At 44.9% G+C, this 25,588-nt stretch overlaps 1 protein-coding gene across 1 annotated transcript in view; it reads right to left on the bottom strand.

Moving 5' to 3' along the window:
- The window catches only part of Adgrf1 (adhesion G protein-coupled receptor F1), a 34,428-nt gene extending 9,237 nt beyond the window's left edge, over positions 1 to 25,191 (bottom strand). The window contains exons 1-11 of the mRNA XM_005359793.1: positions 25,123 to 25,191; positions 22,757 to 22,817; positions 20,874 to 21,017; positions 19,037 to 19,210; positions 16,999 to 17,099; positions 15,427 to 15,485; positions 10,681 to 10,832; positions 8,120 to 8,283; positions 6,210 to 6,398; positions 2,468 to 3,841; positions 285 to 326 (exon numbers count right to left, since the gene is read on the bottom strand). Of these exons, the coding sequence (XP_005359850.1) occupies positions 285 to 326; positions 2,468 to 3,841; positions 6,210 to 6,398; positions 8,120 to 8,283; positions 10,681 to 10,832; positions 15,427 to 15,485; positions 16,999 to 17,099; positions 19,037 to 19,210; positions 20,874 to 21,017; positions 22,757 to 22,817; positions 25,123 to 25,191 (2,529 nt within the window). The remainder of the gene's footprint in view (positions 1 to 284; positions 327 to 2,467; positions 3,842 to 6,209; positions 6,399 to 8,119; positions 8,284 to 10,680; positions 10,833 to 15,426; positions 15,486 to 16,998; positions 17,100 to 19,036; positions 19,211 to 20,873; positions 21,018 to 22,756; positions 22,818 to 25,122) is intronic.
- Positions 25,192 to 25,588: the final 397 nt, after the last annotated feature.

Below are 25,588 nucleotides of genomic sequence, written 5' to 3'. Positions count from 1 at the left end.
TCTCTCTCTCTCCTCTCTCTCTCTCTCTCTCTCTCTCTCTCTCTCTCTCTCTCTCTCTCTCTCTCTCTGCTGTGATGTTCACTTTACTTGTGAACGAATCTATATACTTCATCAGTAAGGATGGCTTATGTCCTTTGTCTCCTTGATGTTTCTGCCTTTTGTGAAATTATAGAATTTATTACCTAAGTACCCATCATGTATATGACAAAGGCCTTGGAACTGAAGGGGGAGTTTTTAAATATGCCTGCAATACTGAATGAAGGGAGAAATGAATATACACATACCTTATTATCCAAGAGAATTCCAAAACAGAAGATGAAAAATCCCTTTAACAACCAAAGCAAAGAGTAAATCATATGTATTATATTGTGTTTGCTTTTCCAGACAAGAAGTAATCTATATATTATACGGCCCAATTTTATCACCTTGTTTGACACCTTATATTCTAATGTTGAATTTTTTTTCTCCTTTTGAAGTTAAGGCCAAATTCTATAACCCAGGCTAGACTGGTACTTACTATGTAGCCCAGGCTGGCCTCTAAGTTGTGATTCTTCTGCCTCTACCCCTGGGTTACAGGCATGTAAGCCCTAGGGTTATAGGTATGCACTATATGCTCAGCGTGAGCTTGCTTTCTTCTCTGCCCTCCTGCTGGACTATAGGTTTCTGGAAGGCAAGAATAGCGTGAGCTCTATTGACACATCCCAGAGTACTCACAGATGCTTTGTCATGAGTGTGTTAATGTGCAAAGGATTGAATGAATGAAGGTGTAAACTCCGGTGGAAACTTATTTTCCCCATGGTGTCATTCAAAGCCCCAATGATTGCCGTTATCTTAGTCTTTCTTTAGACCAAGCATTTAGTAAGCATTTATCACATACGTGTGATGGCACCAGGTACTGCACTTCAGCATCCCTATGCCCAAGAAGAGGAGCGAGGTCTCTTTGAGTAATCTGCTCTTCAAGTATGTCTCATATCAAGTCTTAGCAAAAGCTTTCTTCCTCTCCTTCAGAGAACCTTTCATCTGTGCTTGTCAAATAGCACGCCACTCCCAAGCCTGCTCTCCCTAGGGCTCTCAAGCCCTGTCACCATCGGGAGCATGTTCTCCGTGATTACATCTAGTCCGCCTGCACGAGGACTGCTGTGTTGTCTGGTGCATCACCTCTAGGGAACTCTCAAAGCATTTACGGAGTCTGCGGCACTGTGCCAGCTGCTGATTTACCGCTCCTAATCCTCAAAATTGCTCTATAAGCAGAACTGTGGTCCTTGCTCATCAGCTGAGGAAACTGAGGGATGGGGAGATTGAGCACACAGTTGATATACGAGAGAAAAGAACCTGAAAGTAAGACTAGCATTTCCCCGAGTCATTGTCCCAGGTGGTCCTACCTTACCTGCAATAAAATGGCTGGAGACTGTCTTCAAGTATATCAAAACCTAAGGATTATTTTTCGCATTTATTCTGAACGCTCTCTGACCATGGAATATAAATGTCATCCTTAGTAGTATGGATCAGCTAGTTTGTTTTTTGGGAGGGGGGGGGGGTAAAGACTATCTTGTAAGTCTTAGGGGCTTTGGAAGACACGTACCATCTGTTTCAGTTCCTCTGCTATTGTGAGAAAAGAGCCATAGAACCTATGTGTACTAACGGACATAGCTATGTTCCACGAACATATCATTTGCAAAATCTGCCTGTTGGTGTCGGGTTGCTGGCCTCTGTTTATTAAATTCTCGGGACTTGACTTGCTATCAGTCAAGGCCAACAGGTACTTATGAGTCATACTCTTTCTCTGCTTTGTCAGAGATTTCTATGAGAGGATGAGGATCAAGTCAACCCCAAGAGATTAGGTATGTGAACTCTAATAGATTTAAGCTCTGCCATGGGTTACTGGGAGAGTTCGGAATGCTGCTTTGGTACGACATGAACTGTTGGGGAAATGGATGGGTTTGTCTTGTCTCTGTTTCCACGCACTTTGTGTTAGAGCCGGGGAGATGAGATCACCTCCATCCACGAACCCTAGCTCTCTAGGAATATGGCAGTGTTCGGTTGGAACTTCCAGCTTGTACCGGCATGGTCTGAGAAGCCTCAACCCTCTCACAGAATTGCCAACAAGGAAAAGGCACCAAAAGCCCAGTTCCCCCGTTTCTGGTGGTGGTGGTTGCTCCTCCCCTGAAGCTACCCAAGTCCCCAACTAAAGCACTCAGTTTTGACCATTGGGCACAAGCTCAGCTTGTGATGGACATGCCATCACCCCGCACCTACAGACTGCTTTAGTTCACACGTGTGACTTCTCCTGCCTCTATTTCTGGGACTGGAAAACTCACTCAAGAGTTGCTTTGCTCAAATGAACCTGTTCTTTTCCTTTTTCAATTCAACTTGATCTGGCTTGCTGCATCATCAGAGAAACCTATTATTGGGCTACAGAAAGCCTATTACGTAGGAATGCATAATACAACATTCTTATTGTTCTTACCTGGAAAGCATTGAGTAAAGCAAAAAGAACGTGCCAAGCCAGGTTCTGGCTATCCACCATCGTTCCTATCCCGAAGCCCCAGGTGATCCCTAGCAGTGGGGTCAGAACGAGGAGGCTCTTTCCCATGCGGATGGCGATGACCTTGTCGTCCCGACTCAGTCTGTCTCCAACCGCTGGCCTCCAGAGTTTCCTAAGGACCAGCAGCACCACAGCCAAGTTCAGAGCCACAATAGTCAACGCAGGAACAGCGAATGCCAAGAGAGGTTTGCTCTCGTCCGACCAGTTAAGCCAACACACGTTGTTCCTTCGGTAGCTGTTGCTAGGCTGGGCGACTGCAATGGTGATGGTGGATATAAGGAGAGGGCACCCATAGCCCAGGCAGAACCCTATAGCCATCATGGTGGGCATAGCCATGTGATGGAACACGAAGACGATGCGGTAAGCCAGCAGGATGCCGAGGGCGAGCATCCAGAAGAACAAAGCAAGGTAGAAGAAGTGGGTGAAGAACACTGCAGCTACACAGACGCCAGAAGCGCTGGCGGTGGGGTCCACAATGGCAGCAACGATAAACCAGACATCAGCAATTAAGAGCGACAGGGCGGTGTTCACCAAGCAAACGTGGCGCGTGTATGAGGTTTGGCTTTTCTTGGTTTGCTTCCAAAACAGAAACTCGATGATCAGGCATAAGATTAGGCTTGCAATGGAGATGCCCAATCCTATGTACGTGATCCATTTCACCACAGGGACAACCGAGGAGGGGACAAGGGGTGACATAAGCATGGAGAAGGCCGTCAGGTGAGTACATCGGCACAGGACTGTGTCTGCAGTTTCATTAACTAGCTGGCAGCCTGCATCGCTCCACTGCAAGTGACTATAATCCCAAAACACACAATGAGGTTGGCTCAGGTTTCCCTTTATCTTGGAAAGATTCAGGAAAATTTCATTGATGGAATAGTTTTGGATAAGAGTGGATATCACAGGCCCGTTGATCTGTGCACTTCCACTGTGGGTGGTGGGTAGAATGCTCCCAAAGGTCAATGAGGTCATGCTGATAATGGTCTTTGGAGGAGGTTTCCTGAATTGCTCTGGTTTGATAAGCACGTGACCTTGGATGGGCTGAGAGGCATTTTGCTGTCTCATTTCAATCTGGTAGTTGTAACCCTGTGTGCTTTGTATCTGGGTCACTGGAATCCCTTTCCAGTCGATGAATGTTCGAGAAAAATGAAGAGGCAGATTACTGGAAGGTACGAGAATGCTGGTGATCTCCAGAGCCTCCAGCAGCTGGGAGCTGGTGCTCCTGTCTTCTTGGGATAAAATCGTCCAGTTAGCTATGGAGGCCGAATCCAGGATGTGATCGGCTATGTTGATGACATTCTGAAACATGAGAGTCCAAGTCAGTTTAGGTCTCCCAAGACTGGAGAGCTGAGAGTGGACGGCCGCTCTTATTAAGGGGAAATGGTCATAGAATTGGCGGGTTGAGGACCACAGTAAAATTCAAGAATTACATCAGCTCTGTCACCCAATACAGTAGAAGTGCTTGGGTAAAGAAACTTGGGTCAATGTGATAGATACCTCAGCGGGTAGGGTGTCTGTCGGCTGTCAATCCTGGTGACCTGAGTTCAATTCCCAGGACCCACAGGATTAAAGGAGAACACCGACTCCCACAGGTGGTCCTCTGGTCTCCATACACATGGTGTACGGCCCCCAACACACAATAAATAAAATGACTTTTTAAAGTTGGGTCCAGAGTAGTCACCCAAGTAATCTGCAATCACAGTAGGACTTTTCTTCAGCATGGAGGAACAAGCATTGTACACTACACACTTTCCTTTATTCCTGAGATGGAGGGAGGAGAGGTGAACACGCTACATGTGGAGAGACAGCCGCCCTGGTGACCACGCTACATGGGGAGAGATGCTTTCACTGGTTAATATACTACATGGGGAGAGACGACTGTCCTGGTGAACATGTTACATGTGGAGAGACGACTGTCCTGGTGAACATGCTACATGGGGAGAGATGACCGCCCTGGTGAACACGCTACATGGGGAGAGATACTTGCACTGGTGAACATGCTACATGGGGAGAGACGACTGCCCCGGTAAACACGCTACAGCACAAAGACAGACGCATGACTTCCAACAGCTCCCCCACTTTGCTTCTTTTGCTAACGTTAGAATATGCCTTTGTCTTATCACATTGTACTTTATTTTACTACTGTCCCTGAGAGCCCCATTCTTTTCTGATGAGAGCCCAAAAGAGGGAGAATCCGGACGGGAGGAGAGGTGGGAAGAACTGGTTAGAGCAGAGGAGGAAAGGGCTCCAATCAAGACACAGTGTATGAAAACATCTATTTTCAATCTTAAAAAAAACGGGGAGAGGTTTGTAAATTCATGGTATGGATGCTCAGATTTTAATTCCTGGGTTGTTGGTGTTGTTTACTGTTTCAGCATATCAACAGAGAGCCTCAAAAACAGCGCAGTGTTGAATTGTTGTCTGGGGAGCTGACTCAGTCTCTGAGAGCCCTTACTCATATTGGGTCTCAAATCCACAATCCTCCTGCTTCAGCCTCTCAAGGGCTGGAATTACAGTTCTGTGCCATTAGGCCTTGCACTGCCATTCTCTTTTTCTCTTTTTCTATTTTTTTTACTGAAAATCAATTTTTTATAAAACATTCTGTTGCCTTTCCCTCCCAGTTTCCCCCATCTCCACTTTCCCCCAAATCCACACCCCTTTTCTCTCTCTCTCATCAGAAAACAAACAAGCATCTAAAATAATAACAATAAGATAAAGTAAGATAAAATAAAAACAAATAATCCAGACTAAGACAAAACAAACAAAAAAACAAAGAAAAAGCATACAAAACGTATAAGGACATGGATGTACACACATTCGCGCACACACACAGAAATCTCACAAAAATGCAAAATGGGAGACCATAATATATACTCAAAGAACCTGTAAGCACATGGGGCTCACCCTTAAGTGTGGTTTGTAACCCCAGTGAGACTCTATTGGACAAAACAAATTAGTTGCACAGCCATTCTTATGGTGACCAAATATCATCATGTCATTGTAATTTAAATATCTAAACTAAATCAGCCAAGAGAAAGAAGTTCTTAAATTGTACACTGTTAAGGTCAGAATTCACAGTCACAGGGAGGGCTGGAGAGATGGCTCAGAGGTTAAGAGCATTGCCTCTCTTCCTGGAGGTCCTGAGTTCAATTCCCAGCAACCACATGGTGGCTCACAGTCACAGGGAAAAACTATAGATTGCATATGTCAAGAACTGGGGGTGTAGCAAATATTGGGCCCTAGGTTCAATCCCTACTATGGGATCTGGGGAGGGAAGAAATCAAATATTAATGCCCGCTAAGCCTGAACCTTCCCAAGCAGCCTGTTCATGGGCAGATCTGAATTGAGTCTGTTGATCCTGAGTTCACTGCATACTGTGGAAACGCCAAAGAGACTCACATGGGGACTGCTACATGACTTCCCTGTTGTTCTTGAGTTTCTCCATCATGCAGGCTCACTTCCTACATGAAGTAGCATTTGAAATAAGACCTTCCACTTGGGTGTAGTGGAATAGGCCTACAATCCTAGCACTTGGAAGGCGAAACCAGGATGCTTTCCAGGAGTTCGAGGCTAGCCTGACCTGTGTATTTTATGTCAGGCCAGCCAAAGCTACATTGTAAGACCCGGCCTCAAAATATGCTAAATAAATAGTGTAGAAATGTCGTACCTGCAGGGTCAAATTAGACACTGTTAAAGAGTTCTTCAGCGACAGGGATGACACGCCCCTCAGGAGTGACACCACAGAAGCCAGAGTCCCAGCCGTGGTGGACGGGCTTTGCTGAACGATGGCAGAAAGGTTTTGTACCAAAGATGACACATCTGCCTCTGTGACATTGCTTGACAACATACTGAAATTCTTAGAAGAAAGAAAGATGATGCTCTAGGGGAGAACCCAGAAATGCTTGTACATCATTAGATTTAAATCAGACATCTTGGCTACAGAGCAAACAGCGCAGTGTATCAGCAGGTAACTCTACAGTAGCGGCAACAAAAAAAAAATGGCTGTGGTTCAGGGACTCCCATGTTTTAGACCCTAGGCCAAATTCTTAATAATGCCTAATAGGAATTTGTTGATTGAGCCTCTTAAACACTCTTTGGAGGAAGTAGTGTTATTAATGATATTTTAGTTCTAAGGATGCTGAGTCATGAAAAAAAACTCTGAAAAAAATTTTCGAATGTATCACCATCTCAATAATAAGAAGATGGATAATGATTGAGATTTGGTGACTTGGCAAGGAGTGGAGTATTCAGTTAAAAGTGGTACTGCCAGTACCAAGCTCTGCCAGGGCTAATCCTATGCTTTCTGTACAGAGTATGCAGAGAGATGGGCACATATGCCAATATGACTACTGGACACAGTCAATCCCCACTGTGTTGCTGGGTTTAGAGTGTCACCTCTTCCTTCCAGGCCTGTCTACTTCTGTTTTGCTAGGATAACTGAAAGAGTAGCAAGCAGGAGTGTTTGCTTCCATCAGGACAAGTTGACCAGGATCCCAGATCCCACCCAACCTCCTTGTACATCTCAGCTGCCTGTACCACTCTCAGTGGGCACGCACATCAAGGATCAATAAGTTCTAACTATTACCGTGTTCAGAACTGGGGCAAGGAAGGACAGGGCAAGACTAGACTTCAGTGGCCAACTGCTCTTAGTTTATAGATAAGGAACACAGAGAGCGGAAGGGACTGCCAACTGCTCTTAGTTTATAGATGAGGAACACAGAGAGCGGAAGGGACTGGCAGCTGCTCCAGGATGCTTTGACAGTTAGCCCTCTTTGGTATTCTCTATTGTGGGAGGAAGGATGCTAGCTGGAATGGAAGTGCTACCCAAAATGGAGGTCCGCTACAAGAGCAATGTCTGAGCCAGTCTAGAAGACATGTTTCCCTGTGGTTTCAGTTCTTTTGTTCCTGATCTTTTTTTCTTTCTCTTTTCTTTTTCTTTCTCTCTCTCTCTCTCTCTCTCTCTCTCTCTCTCTCTCTCTCTCTCTCTCTCTCTCTCTCTCTCTATAAAAAGCTAGAATGGAAGCCACAGCATCAGGAGAGGAATGAACAACCCTGTTTCTAGTTCACTATTATTGAACAGATAATATACAGATGGACCACGGTCATTTGCTTCCTGAATACTTACATTTACATTTATATTATATTTATATTTATGTTTAAATGCAAAGCCTGTTGTATGGGTCTCCCTTCCATCCAACCTACTCACTATTCCAAGAGGAAATATTTGTACAATCTCGCTTACATTAAGTATATTGCTCTGACTCAAGCTTCCCCCTAACCTTCAATTCCAAGGCCTCTTGGATTTCCAAGTCTAGATAGCTTAGTTGATGTTTTAACATCTATCATATCTGTCAGCCTTGAGGGACTTCACCCTACTAAGACAAAACCACCAACTCAGGCATTTTCTGGCTCTGCCTGCCACGCTCACAAGCCCTGGTTCAAGGCCCGGCAGAGCCCGCATGTTTTTGCACTCTGCCTAAAGATATAAGCAGCCACATCTGACTCTCTACCTAGCCACACTCTCTGGGTGATGCCCACTGTGAAAGTCAAACTGCCAAGTTCCTAAAAAGGTGTCACCTTCTTCAGTTCTGCCAGCTGAGAGAGCACGCAGTACTCCTTGGTGACCTGCCACCCAGAGTGCTGACACCTGATGGTGATGTTTCCGAGGAAGCCGCTGCTACAAGGTAGAGTATATTCATCATCCTCAGACCCGAATCCAAAGGAGACGCTGTTACACGGGGCTGGAAAATAACCGACACAGGAAGAAATGACTCCAGAACATTCTAGTACTCAACAACAACAACAAAATTGAAGGGTTTAAGCGATTTCGAAGCTATATTTGCAGATTTAAAACCCGGGAAAATGTGGAAGTACAGGTGCATTGCTGATGTCCATCCTTATTCCCCTTTCTTCCTCATGCCTCTTGTTAGAGGATGGCTCCTTCTTCCGGGTATCTGACCAATGCCAGAAATGTTGTTCTTATTGGGTTGTTGACCAGTTAGTGCTACATGAAAACAAGGACAGATGCAGTCCCTTGAGAAAATCCTAGGAGGCAGGGGAGACGGCTCAATGTGTTGAGCACCTGCTTTGCAAGCATGTGCGTCAAGAGTTCAGAGCCTCAGAGCTCACAGGGAAGTCAAGTGGGTGTGGCAGCCCACCTATGTTCAGTCCTATCGGCATTCGAGAGACATAAGGAAGGAATTCCCAGATCCGTCTGGCCAGCCACACTAGCTGGAAACTATGAGCTCCACATTGTAAGAGATCGTGCCTGGTAAACAAGGTGAAAAGCAACTGAAGAAGACACCAAACATCACCCTTGGGTCTCCATGTGCAACACATGCGCCCACACACACTTGTGCCCATACACATGCAAGCGTACTTGCATACATACACATGCTGTTCACACAAGCATGTGTGGGAGGGAGAAAATACTTGATAATCTTTGCTAGAACAAAGAGTAATAATGCAACTGGAAGATGGGTGATTGTCACCAGTACGTGATCCTTTCTGCCATTTACCTATTTCAAAACTGCCATATACCCTTAATAGTATATTCTCCTACGGCTGGCACCAGGAGATGGCATTATTGGAAGCCAGGTTTTCAAGGCCTAGAATTTTGATTTCTCCAGTTTTCTGTTTTGTGTCTGACATATCAGATAGTATTTGCTGGGTGAACATATTGACAGATGTTGACAGATGCTATGACTGAAGACTCCTAAGGATAAACTTCAAAAGTAAAATGAATACCCAACATTTATCGCTAGCTGCACACCTCCTGATCAGCATCTTATAGTTCTTGTAGACCCACCCCTCCATTCCTCACCCCTTTGCCTCCTCCCTACAACCTCTGAGGACCCCATGCCATTTCTTGGCTTCTGTGAGACCAACAGATTCTTTTGGACTCCGTACAGGAGTGAAGTCAGACAGTATGGACCTTTCTGTGTCTGGTTTATTGCATTTAACCTAATGTCGTCTAGATTCATCCATTACGCCACAAGTCACAAGAATCCTACTTTTCAGGGGCTGCAGTGCACTGCCTATCAAAATAGCGGGAAAGCATTTGTTGACTGTTTGCATTGCAAGGAAATTGTAAATGTTTGATGTGATAGACGTGCTAATTACATCATAACACAATGTCAGTAGCTCTCAAAATAGTACTTATTATCCCATAAATGTGCTTGATTATTCTAAGTCTGATTAATTTTTAAAAAAAATATTCGGCATACTGGTGCACACCTATAATCCCGGGAATCAGAAGGCTGGGGTGGGGGCTTGAGAATTGGAAGCCAGTTTGGGCTACAGAGAGAGAGAGAGAGAGACTCTCTTCCCAAGAAATAGAAGAGGGGACAGGGAAGGAGGAGGAAAGGGGAGGGAAGGGAGAGGAGGAAAGAGGAGGGGAGGGGAGGGGAGGAGAGGGAAGGGGAGGGGAGGGAAGGGAGAAAATGCGTGATGCATTGTTTTAATCATCAACATTGACTAGACATAGGTACAATTACCTGGAAGGGAAGTCTCAGGGAGGGCTTATCTAGATTGGGATGGTGAAGGGGTAGGTTTGCCATGGAATTTCTTAGCCGAGCTAAGAGGACTCACTCTGAATGTGTCACCATTTTATGGGCTGGATCTTGGACTTTGATGTGACCGGGACTAGCTTTTTCAGTTCCTGCTGCCTCGACTTTCCCGCAAAGTTGAACTATAACCTGGAATTATGAGGCAAATAAACCCTAGCTCCCCTAAGTTGCTTTCGTCAAGGTATTTTACCTCAGCAAGAGGAAATGAACTAAGACGGTACTTTTTAAACACGTAGAGAGAGGAGGGTATGTGCATTTTCCCCTGGTTTTGAATGATGAATTTAAAACCACTCTTAGCTCCGAGGCTTTTTCATTGTGTGTACCGGCAAAGCGGTGCTGAGTCACACCTATCACAGCCTGTAGTGAGGTCAGTGTTCCAAGATGTTTATCTGAGATGCTCAGATCTCCAATTAGTAACTATGGAGAGTCAGCTGGGGTTGAGTCGTGTGGGGGCGGGGGGCAGGCTGCCAGTTTTTGCTGGAAGTGGGTTTTAGAGTGATTCTCTTGGAACTAGGCATCTGCAGTCCGAAGACAGCACGCATGACTAGCGAAAAACTGAACCGGCTTTACCTTTCCCGAACACTCGGAAGGAGCCGTCTTCAACCGAGAACTGTCTTTTCAGGGCCACCAGTGCCTCTTCTGCCACCTGCTCCAGGGCAGACAGGAGCTCAGCTGTGCTACTGGAGCCAGTTACTTCATAGCCCACAATGATGCTTCCCTCTCTGCAGTGAGGAGGGAGGAGAAAGAAGAGATTCACTGTCTCTGCATTTAGTCTCTCAGGGCAAATGTGTGACTGCATACTGTGGAGTGCACAGGAATAAAGCAAGAAGAGTTTCTATGTGTGTCCATGGAGCTAAGAAAGAAACAACAGGCCCCCCCCCACATACACCCTCACACGCTTGTATGCATACACATACAAACGCACACATGCATTTCTATCCATGCATGCACATGTACATATATTTATCTGCATTTATGCGCATACCTGTATGTATCTTTGCACATGTACATACAAATGCCCATAGTCATTTTGAAATGTTTAATGTTATAATGTAGACAGGGACAAGCATAGAAGGGGAAGAAAATGCCTCACACTATATACAGGCTGGGTGGAGATGGTTTCTCTGTGGAAAAAAATCCCTGGTTTTTGAAACAAGCCTTTAAGATGATGTCTCAGGGTCATTACTGCTGTGATAAAACACCATGACCGAAAGCAACTTGGGGAGGAAAGGGTTTCTTTTGCTTACTCTCCCAGGTGACAGTCTATCACTGAGGGAAATCAGGGCAAGAACTGAAACAGGACAGGAATCTGGAGGCAGGAACTGAAGCAGAAGCCATGGAGGAAAGGGGCTTACTGACGTGTTCCCCATTGCTTGCTCAGCCTCCACCTTATAACACCTAGGACCACCTGCCCAGGCATGGCACCACCCACAATGGGCTGGTTTCTACATCAATCTGTAATCAAGAAAATGAACCGTAGGCTTGTGTACAGGCAAATCTTACAGATATATTTTCTCAATTGAAAAATCCCTCTTCCTAAATTTGTCTCCAACTGCTGTCAAGTTGACAGGAAACCAGTCAGCATAGATAACAAGAAGATACGTGATGAGAAGCATGTAAGTATCTGCGAAAGCTCTGGGACAGGCAGAGTTTGACAGAGTTACAGACTAGAGTGGCTAGTCCAATATGAGAGAGAGAGAGAGGTAGGAAGTAATGTATGGAAACCAGCTGAAGGAAGTCAATAAAGAAAGCAGAAGGTTGAGCTAAGAAAGCGGCACTTTGGCTTGTACTAGTTGGATAGCCATTTGTGTAGAAACATCTAGATTGAGGTTATATCTGGCAGACTTGCTAGGAAAGCAGATGTGGGATGTACAAGAAAGAAACCAGTTAGAAATAACTTCACAGGCCAGAGGGGTCAAGGGCATCACAAGAACACCCACAGAACCAACTAACCTGGGCTCATGGAGGCTCACAGAGACTAAACTGACCCCAAGGTACTCTGCATGTATGTTACAGTTGTATAAGGTACTCTGCAGGTACGTTACAGTTGGGTCGCTTGGTTTTCTTGTGCGACTCCTCACACGGAACAGGGGCTGTTTCTGACTCAATTGCCTGCACTGGGGACCCTTTCCTCCTTCCAGGGTGCCTCGTCCAGCCTTAATAGGAGAAGAGGTACCTAGTCTCACGGCATCTTGCTATGCTTGGCAGGTTGATAGCCATGGGAGGCCTGCCCTTTTCTGAAGAGAAAGGGAGAAAGAATGGATGGGGAGGAAAAGGGGAGATGGAAGGTGGGACTGGGAAGAGAAGAGGGAGGGGAGACTGGTCAGGATGTAAAAAAATAAATGAATACAAAAAAAGATAATTTCACAGAATGGGAACAAAATTAGTGTTTTTACACAGTAGAATCCTACTGGGCAATAAGAAAGTGGTGATTCGGTTACTGAGCCAAACAGGAATGAACTGAACGGACTTCATGCTGAATGGTAGACGCCAGGTTGATAAACAAAAACAAACAAAACCCCTGACCTTTCACTTATGTGACATTCCGGGGCATGTTAAACTAGCCGAGGGAAGTAGAAATCAGACCCAGTGGCGACCTTTCATGGAGAGTGGGTCAGTAACCATGGAGATTGGCTATAAAAGTACTGGAGAAGTGGGAAGTACTGGAAACCATCCATTGGGGCGGGACAGGCTGTGGCAACAGGTCAAAGCTGACGAAATGTACATTGACGATCTGCACACAGCACGGTGCATTCCTTACATCTCAGGAAGTGAGCAGAGCATGGCTCAAGGTTTGAGTCAGCAACTGGAAGGACAGGCAAGAAGATGGCCGGACAGGAGAGGGTGGGCTGGGGTGCAGGGTGGACGTGTGTTTGACACGCCCACTGGAAGAGCAAGCAGAAATGTCAAGCTGGTGACTGATATTCAGAGTTCAGAATTTGAGACAGTGGCAAAGTGGGAACCGCAGCGCCCAGACAGTGTCTGAAGCCACGGATGGCACGCGAGAGCACACGTGATGATGAAATGAGCCTCGTGGTTAGTCCTTGAGGTCAGTACAGTGGTGCCTTCACTCTCGTTTAGTGTTTTGAGGTCTCCCTGTATAGGCCAGGCTGGCCTGGAATTCACTGTGGAACCCAGGCTGGCTTGATACTTGATGCAATCCTCCTGCTTCGGATTCCTAAGTGCTGAGATTACAGGTGTGAGCCACCATGCCCAGTTACCTCTCTTTCAATATTTTATTTTCTGACTTTAAAAAAGATAATTATTTTTAAAACACTTAGGTTTAAAATACAAATTTTAAAAATATTTATTTTATTTATTCTTATTATGTGGATGTGGATGAGGGGGTGTGTGCACACATGAATGTAGGTGCCAGGGAGGCCAGAACAGGCCTTGAGATACCTCTGGAGGTGGAGTTACAGGTGGCTGGGAACCAACTGATGTGGGCTCTGGGAACCAAAGTCAAGTCCTATAGACCAGTGTGTATTCTTTACCGCTGAGCCATCTCTTTAGAACCCTGGCTACCCAAATTTTAAAGATAAAAGAAGGGAGACACAAAGAGAAGCCAGGTGAGGATATTAGGATTTGGCAAGAACTTCTGAAGCCTCAAAGGACAAACTCTTGACCCTTCTGCTTGGATACGGCCCACCCTGTACGCTTTCCACCTACTTTCTTACCTATTGTTTGTATGTTTTTGTCTTGAAGCAGGATCTCCCTGTGTAACCCAGGCTAACCTTGAACTCATGTTGTACTCTAGGTCAGTTATGAAGTAATGGCAATCCTCCTGCCTCCACTTCACAAGCACTAGGATTGTAGTCATGCGGTAGCACACCTGGCTGTTGTTTTCAGGGTTTGAATGTAAAATTACTGGAGTTAAATCTCAGTTTCATCTAGTAGTACACAGACAGAAAAGGCAAAAAAAAAAAAAGAGAAGGAAATAAAAAGATCCATTATACAGATTCAATATGAGAAAAGAGAAACTGGGTTCTTCTCTGGGTTAGATTTTTTTTTTTAAATTATTCCTGTGGGACTTTCTAAATGACTTTATAGACTAAGAATGTATATTAGCAGGTGTTGTTGAAAATTTCCCATGACTGGTTTGAAGTTAACCATGAAAAAAATAATGAGTCAAGCCCTTGGATCACTAAGCTACTTCCTCCAGCAGGCGACCAATGCACACATACTCAGCCCCAAATAACTCTTCATTGAATCATAAACAAAAGGCTAATTTACCAAATACACCTTTATTTGCTGTAGACAGTGACTTCTGAGTTTTGAACCACAGTCCATACTTGATACCTGCACAGAAGGGTATTTTATCCCAGGTTCCCATCTTGACTCCAGATTACACAACAGCATGTCCTATGTCATAGGAAAATGCTCATCTCTCTACCCCCACCTTCCCCATGCCGCCCCTCACCCCTTCCTGAACCTGGGCACTGTGATGTCCCCCTTCCTCTCAAGCTTCTACCTTATGCCCACGTGTTTACAATTTTTTAATGTGTGTGTTCTTCTATGCATGAGTATACAACATGTGTACGTGTGCGTGCATGTGTGTACTTGCGTGTGGGGACCAGAGGAAAACCTAGGTAGTCACTAGGAATGCTGTCTACTTCTTTTGAGACAGGATCTCTCACTGGCCTGGATCTCATGAATTAGGTGAGTCTAGCTATCCAGTGAGCCCCTGGAGTCCCCTGTCTCTACCTCCACAGCACTGGGATTTCATGTGAACCCTGGATTCTCCTGTCTCTGCCTCCCCAGCACTGGGATTTCATGTGAACCCTGGATTCTCCTGTCTCTGCCTCCCCAACACTGGGATTGCATGTGAGTGCTACCATGCAAGGCATTATTATGTGGGCTCTGGGATCAGTCTTTGTTTGGCATCTCCCGTGGGGTGGAGGCCCATTCCACGAGGTCCACCATTGGTGGCCCCTCCCCGGGAGATACCTGGGACCATGGCTACCAGCTATTTAAGACCCGGCCCATAGATCAGCCATGTGAGCTCCCAGGTCCTCTTTTCCTGCCTTCCTGGGAGTCACCTGGGAGTGCTCTGCTTTGCATTGCCCTGTTTATTAAATCTGGATTTACTAATTCGATTTGATTTGGTGTATTGCATGGTGGCAGAGCAGCCCAGTAACTGGGAATCTAATAATTAACAGAATTTAGACCTCAGGCATGCAAAGGTATACACTTACAGACTAAGCTATCTCCCTAGCATTGATTTCACAATTCTGTCAGGACCAGCAGGAATACCACTGGGCATTCTCAGGAGCAGTGCCAAATTCTAGAGCAGCCCTTAGACCAGATGCGACTTACCGAAATTGCGTGACCTGAACTGACTCAAAACCATGGATTCCTCTGTATGCTTCTTTAAGCTTAGAAAGAAAACGAAAGACAATGTTTCAGTATCTGTCCTCACACATCAAAAGAAACGAGCAAAATATAAATGCAAATAATAAATAAGCCAACAACATATGAGCAAAGGAAGAAGGGACCATGGGAAGAAGTTATATGTCATAACAAAAGCAGTTAAAATAACCATTGAGAACACATACAATTAATTTTTGAGGATGCTAAGAAAGAACGACCGATCAGAGGCTGGTGAGATGGCGCCATCACTGAAGTGATTGCCACAGTCATGGATGTTAGTACTCGTGTAAGTGGGGTATAGAGCCACGTACATTAGTAACCCTATGGCTGGGAAGTAGAGACAGGAGATCCTGGGGCTTGTCAGTCAACCAGTCTAGCCAACTGGGGAGTCCAGTGAGGGATCTTGTCTCAAAATAATAACAATGATCACGTGTAGATAGCTTTAACCAGAAGGCACGTGACAGCTACCTCTGGTATCCACACAGGCACACAGAGAGGGATGGTGACAGAATAAGGGAAATAGGATAATAGATATTATGATAAATGTACCCAGATCCGTGTTCTGGTTCTGGACAGAGGAGCATTGACTGGTCTAGTTCTTATGTGCCCTTGTTCAGTAACTCCCTTCAGCTTCTAAGAGGTGCTTCTTTATGGAACAAAGTTAAACAATTGAGTTTAGGGTGCGATAATTTATAATGTGTAATTAAAAACTATGAGCTAATCTAGAATCCATAATGTAATATTCAAATCCATAAGAAACATCAAACACATGATAACTGATAACATCTCAGGAAAATGCTCAAGGAACGTCGACTGTGGGCAAAGCAAATAGTGGCTCTGTAAGAACTCATCAAGTATAAACAACTAAATATGTGCTAAGGGACAGAAGAGTTGGCTCAGCACTTAGTTAGGAGCATGCAGAGGACCTGACATCCTCTGTTCCCAACAAGCACCCATAAGTCTAACTCAGGGAGTCTGACGGCCTCTTCTGAACTCTGCAGGTACATGCACTCATCTCACACACGTATCTACACACAGTTTCACACAGATGCACACACAGATGCACACATATATACACACACACTCAAATTTAGAATTAAATAAATCTTTTAAAAATATATTATTAAGGGGCTACAGTGAAAGCTCAGTCAGTAAAGCATTTGTTTTGCATGAAGACCTGAGTTTGAGCCACCAAACCACATTTTTTTTTAAATGTGGATCACATAGACTTACTAGCTAGCCCAGCTGAACTGATGAGCCCCAGGCCAAAGAAACCCCTGTCTAAAAGGGGAATAAAAGGGTGGGAAAAGAAATAGAGAGAGGTTAAAAAAAAAAAAGAACACATATTTGAGGCTGGTTTTTCCTCTGTCTCCCACGTGTACACACAACGCCCACACGGGTAACCCCTCTATACAAATATTCACATATATAAAATATGGATGAAATGCATGTCCTGAATTGAAAAGCATCTGAACTTGTGGTTAGAAAGATTATCCGTATATAACAAATAGTGCTTACTTGCTCTTCAATTTCAGTTCTGTAGTAGGCGTATACAGTAGAAGAGGAATTCCAAAGGTCTTTGATAAAAGCTTCATTAATTTTAAAAGTGCCCCAAACCTCTAGTGGAAAGAGGGAAAATAGATACAACAAATTTAGACACAATAAATTTCTTGCTTGATTTTATCAGTAGCATAAAATTATGCAAGTACAACTCAGAACCCATGGTAGGTATTTCTATTAATTTTCATAAACTATATTCATCTAAAATAATAAAGAAAAGAAAGAAAACCAGAATTCTCAGTTGTTTGGTTTCTAACAGTCATGGGAAAGTGCTAGAGATCAGGCCAAGTCACTCAACACTCGTGTATGTATGTGTGTGTGCATCTGTGTGTGCATGTATGTGTGTGTATCTCTGTGTGTGTGCATGTATGTATGTGTGCGTGTGTATCTCTGTGTGTGTGTACATGGAGACGAGATGTCTGGTGTCTTTCTCAATTTCTCTCTACCTTATTTTTTTGAGACAGGGTCTCTCACTGAACCTGGAGCTCACCAATTTGGGTAAAGTAGCTTCCCCAGTTCTGAGACTCCATGCATGCACTGTGCTCAGCTAAAGATCCAAACTCAAGTCTTCACGCTTGCACGCCAAACACTTTACTGACTGAGCTGTTTCCCCAGCCCCAACACAGCTTATAGCTGTTTGCTAACTCCTACAAGCCCCGTGCTTACTAGCTCAGGGCTAGTGCTCATCTGTACAGAACTTGTCTTTCTGTGGACAACCCCTGCTCAGTCTGTATTCAGGGTCTAACCATCAACTGCTCTGGAAACACTTCTCTGGTCCCCAAGTGTAAAATATTTCTACCTCTGAATTCCACCACTGCTTTCTCCATCCGACTGTACCTGTCTCTCCCATACTATGGGAAACCCTTCATGAGCACATCATCTGTCTAAATCTTCTTTCTATCTCTTGTAGATGGATCAGAAATGGGCCTTCTTGCAAGATGGGAGCTTTCATTGGCATTGGTGAAAAAAAATGCCTTCTTTTCCTTCTTATATTACAAGTCAGCCTCCCCCACTAACCTGATAATACATAAATAGAGTTTACTCTGGAACTGGACGTGAACATGGTCCTTAATAGACACATGATGCCATAACATGACGACTTGCTGTGGTCCTGGGAAGGGGAACTAGGCATGCTCAGCTAAGCAGGACTATTTCCGACTCCTCCCTCATACTTGAAGCCCAGAGCTTCAAGCTTACCAGAGCAGTCTTTCAGGAAGCTCCTCCTCCTTCTCTTCCCACTCTTCCACCCTTCTTCCACCTCCTTTTCCTTCTCATCTCCTTGCAGACGTATATCAAACTATAGCCTAGATTCTTGAGAACCCACTATGTAGCCTAAACTGGCCTCAAACTTAGGGCAAGCTTCCTGCCTCTGTCTCCTGGGTGCTGGGATTACAGGTATGAGCTCCCACACTCAGGGAGAATTTTCTTAAAGTCTGTTAGGGCCTGGAATCCATGTCGTTAGATTCATCTCCTTCATAAAACAGAAACTTAAGTCAACAGTGGTTTCTCTACTCTTTGACTATATACGTTGTGTGTGTGTGTGTGTGTGTGTGTGTGTGTGTGTGTGTGTGTGTGTAACTTGGAATGTATTTGTTGCAATCCAGAGTAGGCTTTTCAATATAATCACCAAGTGTCCCTCCTGCATTCACACATCTAGAGTTAATGCTGGTAAAGAAGAGAAAAGGGAGAAGGAAATGTCCTGACTTAGGCCGTTGCCCACTTGGATTATAGTGCATCTTTCTAAATCTCAGTAGAATCCTGCAATCACAGCGTTGAGCTAGCTGCGTGCATATAGAGGTTGAAATGACATCTAAACATGATCTTGTGGCTTCAGATCTGCTGCGCTGAGGAAGCCTTCACTGGTCTAGGCAAACCTAACTGGGTACCTCTACGTCAGTACCGCCCCTTGGCATCAGCTGCCCTCAGCCAGGCAAAGAACCACAGTACTGTCTCCGCTGCATCCTGGGAAGAGAGTACCTTAGCCCGGAGTACTTACTTGCTCTCTCACAGAAGTTGACACTCCGGCTGAGGTCTTTAAGATGGCAATTACAGCTTGGGAGGGGTTCAGTTGTATGAAGGTAGCAGTTCTGGGGATCAAGACAGGAGGGAGGAAACCACGTATAGCTGTCTTCACAGGCACACTCCGGGAACCCCTTCAGGTTTCTGCAGTCTACATACAGAAAAAGAAATAGACCACAGCCTCACTATGTCTGCTTTCTATATCAACTTCTGTTCTGTCCTTGGCTCTGACTTGGAATCTGAACCAAGGATTTCTCCACAGAAGCTGGGAGGATGGCGATGTATTTAAGACATAGAAATGTCCAACTCCAAAGATTCTGAGGTTGCTGGAGAAATCCTAGCAGAGATAAAACAAATGGCTTGGCTTAGTATCCAAAACAAGGCTATGAATCCCACCGGTATCCACTGTGATGGAAGAGAAAAATAGAAACATAGCCACAACATAAGAGCTATTATTGAAAGGGTCTAAAGGGTATTCGATCCCTACCTCATTTGAGTCCCCATCCATCCATCCACCCATCAGCACACCAAGGGAGCACTTTAAAACCACGTGGCCGAGCTATAGACATGAATCAGTGTTTAAATGCTCTTGCTCTACAGGGGACCTGGGATTGGTTCCTAGCACCCATGTGGTGGTTCACAGGCATCCAGAACTCCAATTCCAAGGGATCTGAAGCCTCCTGGCCTTCTTGGGCACTAAGCATGCATACAGTAGTATACATACACACATACACACACATATATGTGTGTATATATGTATACACATACATACATGCAGGCAGAACACTCATACACGCTGAGCATGGCGCTGCCTGCCACTAATCCCAGTACCTGGGAGGTAGAAGCAGGTGAATCTCTGAGTTCAAGACCACCTTGGTCTACAGAGCAAGTTCCAAAACAATCAGGGCTATACAGAGAAACCCTGTCTTGGAGGGGAAAACACTCATACACAGGTAAGTTTTAAATGTTTTAAAAGCTTAGAAAGGCAGAATGATTTGAAGGTGGGGTAATGGTGAAAGCGTCTACCAATCAAAGCTGTGCAATCGTTACTTTGTATTAGACTTGACAGACCCATCAAAAGTCCTTTCATCTTAACAAAAAGCTGAAGGGTGAGGGTGGGGAGTGGGTATTTAAGCGGGGGCAGTCCAGGATATGCTTGAGAAACTTACGTGGAAGCGTGTGGTGAGTGCTTGTCAAACTTTAGTTCACTTCAGAAGCCCCTGGGGCATTTCACCCCAGAGCTTCCGGTCCCACAGGTCTGAAGTGGACTAAGGAATGTGCAGCCCTATTCAGTTCCCTGCTCTTGATGGCAATAGAAGTGACCTGAGCACTGTGGGACTCTCAGCTTTAGCCAAGTTGTTAGACTTCTCTGGGGACAACTTCTGTGATTTGCATTATCAAATACTTCTTGCTGTCTTATGGATACATACTGGAATTTCATATCCCAGCCTTGTGAGGCTGGATAGAGTCATAGAATGAATTCTGGCCAATAAAATAGGAACAGAGTTATTGTCTTCCATTCTCAGCTAAAAAATGTCGTTGTCTGTGTGAGGATCTCCAGGATTTCATTTCTTTCTTGCTCAGAATGAATACATGTGAAGTAGGATCTCATTCATCATCTGGTACCTAAGGGATGACCACAGACACAGCCCCCTTGCCAACATGCAATGGACATGTCCCATTAAGAAGAAACATTGGTTCTTGATACCACAGCATTTGTATGGAATGGTCATTTTTCAAAGCACAGCCTACCTACCCTGACTGACCCACCCCTCTCCCCAGTTACACTCCCCATCCCTCGGAAGCTAATTTACATGTGGTGGCCTTCACTCTGACGATCTTGCTGGACCCGTGTAAGCATGGTGACGGAGATTTCAAGTGCTTCAGAAATCTTTTCAATTCTCTCTTCTCCCCAGGATCCCTGTATGTCATCTGAAGCAGGATCTCGTACTCCTGGGCTGGAGGAAAAGAGGGATTATCAGAAGGCACCTGTGTGGGGGGAAGATATCTTAGCAGTCATCACGTACTGCTTAGAGCTCCTGGACTGTCCCCGATGCTTGTCACTACATTCCGCACGTCCAGACATTGCATTAACGTGAGCAAGCAGACATGCCTCATACATGCCTCACAGGGATCTCTCCTCCCACTTCAGCTAGGTCAATAGTTCCCAAGGTCTCTTTCCTGCCCCAGACTCAAGGGAAACAGACTGGAATATCCTACTCACCCTTCTTTGGTTTCCTGGAAATATCTCCAACATAAAACCCCCAACGTCACCCTTTCCAAAGAACTCATTTTTTTAAATGTTCCATTAATGAGTGGGGGTTTAGGGATTTGCTTGAAATACAAAACAAAACACAACTAGACCCTGGCTTGTGTCTGTGCACAGTTGTTACCTCCAGATGCTTATTTAATAACTTTCCTTTCTTTCCCCAAAGACGAACCTTCAGTACTTGGAACCCTGGGGTCCTCGGCTTTCCTACACCAAGACCAATCTTACCTTGGGCCTTTGTATGTGTTAACTTTGCAGCAAGGCTGATTGGATTCAAATATTGTCTACTATTCCCACAGGTCTTGGGAATACCCCCAAATGATGGGGAACAGGGTAAATGTGAACCTGCTCACTTTTTCAGGAGTTAGTGATACTGAAACCAGATAGGTTGGGTTAAATCTTGTCTTACAGCCCTTAGCCCAAACCCTAGTTTTACCATTTTTAAATAAAGGTGGCCATGATCTAATAGAACTAAACACAGCCTGGCATAGTGACAGTCCAGTGAATAAATGCTTACTGTATTTTTATTGTCATTGTTACTGTTGGGGAGATCTTGTTTATGGCATTCCATGTTAAAAATTTTGCTTCACTTCCCTGAAGAACTTTAGCCTTGCATGGGGGACATTTTCATGCTATGCCTAGCACATGACTGCTTGCCATGTGTGTGTATTTAAATGCATTGCATGCCAGAAGCCTTTTGTGCACTGCTCTGGAACTTACAACCATCTGAGGGGATCAATGTTTTCATAAGGAAGTATGTTCAGTGCTCAGACATCAGGCGTGCATGTTAACGTCCACACTGGGACTCATCCCCAAGCTGAGAGCTCTGCCCATTAGTTACATTATAGGAGGGAGACGCAAGAGAAAAGGAACAAAGGACAGGCCTGTCTGGTGTAGTGCAAGATGCCCATCTTCCTTGTCAGCTTGCCTGGATCTGTGGCCACCTAGGAGACACACCTGTGAGAGGTATCTGAAGGAGTTTCCAGAGAGGTTTAACTAAGAAGGGAAGGCCCATGCCGCATGTATACAGCACCATTTTGTGAGCTCAATAGAAGGAAAAGGAGGGAAAGCACACTCAACACCAGCGTCATTCCCTAAGCTTCCTCAATGTGGGCACAGTGTGACCAGCTGCCTCAGGATCCAGCTGCCGTTCCTTCCTAGCAGAATGGACTGCATGGCCTCTTAAATCATGAGCCTAAATAAGTCGGTTCTTCATTGCAGTGCTTTGGTAAGACATTTGGCCACAACAAAATTATACCAACTAATACACTGTGTCATTATTTAGTCTTTGCTCTTAAGAATTATTATTATTCTCCCTTTACAGATTATTTCATAATGTGTCTGAGATTCCCTGGCAATTGCTGAGGTCAGAACCCTGTTTTCTTGGCATCAGGGCCCAAAGTACCAGGACGTCTAGCAGGATCTTACCTGGATGCCTTTTCTCAACCACACCGACATCTCCTTTGGTTTGGTTGTCATGTTTTTTCTGCTACAAAAGGAAAGAAGATGGGTATAGTGAAACTTTGTGATCTGCACATCATAAGGTCTGTTGAGTTTCCTAGGTGAGCCAAAATGATGATCTATTATCCAAGCCGAGCGTGGTGACAGATGGCCAAGAAAGGCCTTACCAAGGCTGTTTTGAGCAAAGACCTGGAGGAAGTGATGGTGTTCGGGGGAAGAGAAAGTGATGGTCTTGCAAAGAGGCAGAAACAGCGTTAGTGTGGTCAGTGCTATGAATGTGCCCAACTGTGACAGTAAGTGAGGGACCAGAGGGCATGAAGAAGTGGGTGAAGGGAGATGAGCAAGAGGTGGGGCCAGAGTCCACAGAGGCAGGTCATGTACACAGAGGCAAAATATCTACATCTGTCAGACCAGAGAAAGATTTTAATGCTTTGTGGGAAGGGAAGTGTTGTTGTTGGGTGTTTGTGTGTTGCATGTACATGGGCATATTAGTGAGTACACCCATGTGCACACAAGAAGACCAGGAGAAGCTATTGAAAGTCTTCCTCTGACATGCTTTAGTTTATTCCTTGGAGACAGGTTCTCAGTGAACCTGGCCATTGTTTCAGGTAGAATGCCTGGCTCAGTGACTGCAGTCTCCACTATCCTGGACTGGGTTTACAACCATGCTCAGGTTTTCTTAAGTGCTTTCTGGGGTCTCAAACTTGGGTCTTCATGCTTGCAGAACAAGAACTCTTCCAAGTCAGCTCTTCAGCCCTGGTTTTAGTTTTTCCCTGAGTGAACCATGCAGAGTTTGAACACACACGAAAAAGAGTCACTCTGATTTGCTTTACAGAAGCCTTAATCCCAGTGTGTTGTTAAGAATGGCCAAGCACAGAAAGGACAGAAGCATTTCTGGTGTTACCGAGGGGCTACAGAACTGAGATTATAAAGCTCTCAGTGGAGACCGCAGCAGTGGAAGAAGTTAGGAGAGTCTGACATCTAGACAGATTTTAAAGGAAATTTTAAAATCGATTTACATATATGCAGCATTACAAAACTCAAGCACAACACCGTTCTCACCCAGACAGGAAGAGAGTGGTGTCACCAGAAAATAAGAGTGGGTTTGGTAAGAAAAATCAGGTTCAGTTTGGGGCATGTGAAGCTGAGGAACCCTAGTGTCCACATGAATGGTGGCTACATGAGTGAAGAGTTCAGGCCGAAGCATCCGGATGAAAATATACACTTGGGAATCGTCAGTGAGTTGAAAACATTCAAGCCACGATCCTAGATGAAATCATCGAGAAAGCGAGTAGCCCATAGCTGGAGTGATGGCTCAGTTGTCAAAGCACTTGCTGAACCAGGGTAAGGACCAACTAGAGTTTGGGTCTTTAGAACCTATCTATATGTAAGTGCTAAGTAGGCAAAATAGCCCAGTTCCAGCCCTGGAAGACAGACACACAGGACAAGTTAGCTACCAAGAGTCATCATGTTCCTGACCTCTGGGCCTGAGAGATTCTTCCTCAGTAAATAAAGTGGAAAAATTACTGGGAGGAATTTCTAAGATCAACCTCAGGTTCCCATGTGTGTCCACACTCTCTCACACGCGTGTCCACACTCTTGCACACGCGTGGACACACTCTCGCACATGTGTGCCCACACATGTAACCATGCAAATTCGCAAATTTGCAACAAATACATACAAATCGGAAAAAAAGGCAAGAAAAGTAAGTACCCTGGCACTTGAGAGACAGAGGAAGGAAGATCATTGCAAACTTGTGGCTAATCTGGTCTACACAGAGTGTTTCATGCCAACCAGAACTGCCTATCTCAAAAAGCGTAGGGCAAGAGCAGGATGATGGCACACATCTCTAATCCTCGAATGCAGGAGGCAGAGGCAGGAAGATTAGCAGTTCAAAGTCAGCTTTAGTTACATAGTGAGTTTGAGACCAACCTCAGTGGTATTAGACCCTTTACTAAGCAACTATGACAAAAGAATGGGGGGGCGTGGAAAAGAAAGAGCAGGCCCACGGGCTATTAGTGTCTACCCGTGTGGTTTTCTGTTCCCAAGAGACCATGGCAGAGAATGTGCTGAGTTAGACAAGATCGCCAAGATGATTAAATTTCCACTGGAGAAGCCTCGCCTGCAATCCAGGCACCTGCACTTCAGAGATTAACTTACTAAAGACTTCAAAGTAAATGCTGGTAAATACTGAGACAAGAACGCGGGACTTCTGATGCGAAGTACACCAGCCTCTGTAGCCCAGTTGCCTGGAGAATGACAGATTCTGAGGTAGCAGGACGGTGGAGAGGAGATATGGCTGCCAAGAGAAACAAGACATGTACTGACTCACCTGCAGGAAGCCTTTGGTGCCCTCAGTCACCGGGAAAAGAGCAATGAGCCACAGCAATCCAACTCTCATTTCCAGCAGCGCCTTCTCCCCGCTCTAAACCGAACATAGACACCCCGCGTCTGGTCTCTTAGGAGGCTGTGCACTAAAGCAAAGATTGTGAGTCAAGGCTGTAAACGGTACATCCAGCATCAGCCCCTCAAGTTTTACAGGGATTTTCCTTGTCTCCTTAAAATATCCAAGGGCCCTACAAAACACAAATGTTAGAGATAGATTTGGAGTGCTTAAACTTAAAAGTAATAACCAGCCAGTTTAGCAAGCTCCCTTCTGGATAACTGATGGAGTTAGTAACAAATTGTTCTTAAGTTCTTAAGTTTATATTAAATAATTTGGACAGAATTCAACACACAAACACAGTGATGATTTCAAAGAAAACTGGCCCTCATAGGCTCTGGTGTTTGAACACTTG

This window comes from Microtus ochrogaster, linkage group LG2, assembly GCF_000317375.1.
Source record: "Microtus ochrogaster isolate Prairie Vole_2 linkage group LG2, MicOch1.0, whole genome shotgun sequence".
Taxonomy (NCBI): Eukaryota; Metazoa; Chordata; class Mammalia; order Rodentia; family Cricetidae; genus Microtus; species Microtus ochrogaster.
This window is presented reverse-complemented; position numbering and strand designations above follow the sequence as displayed.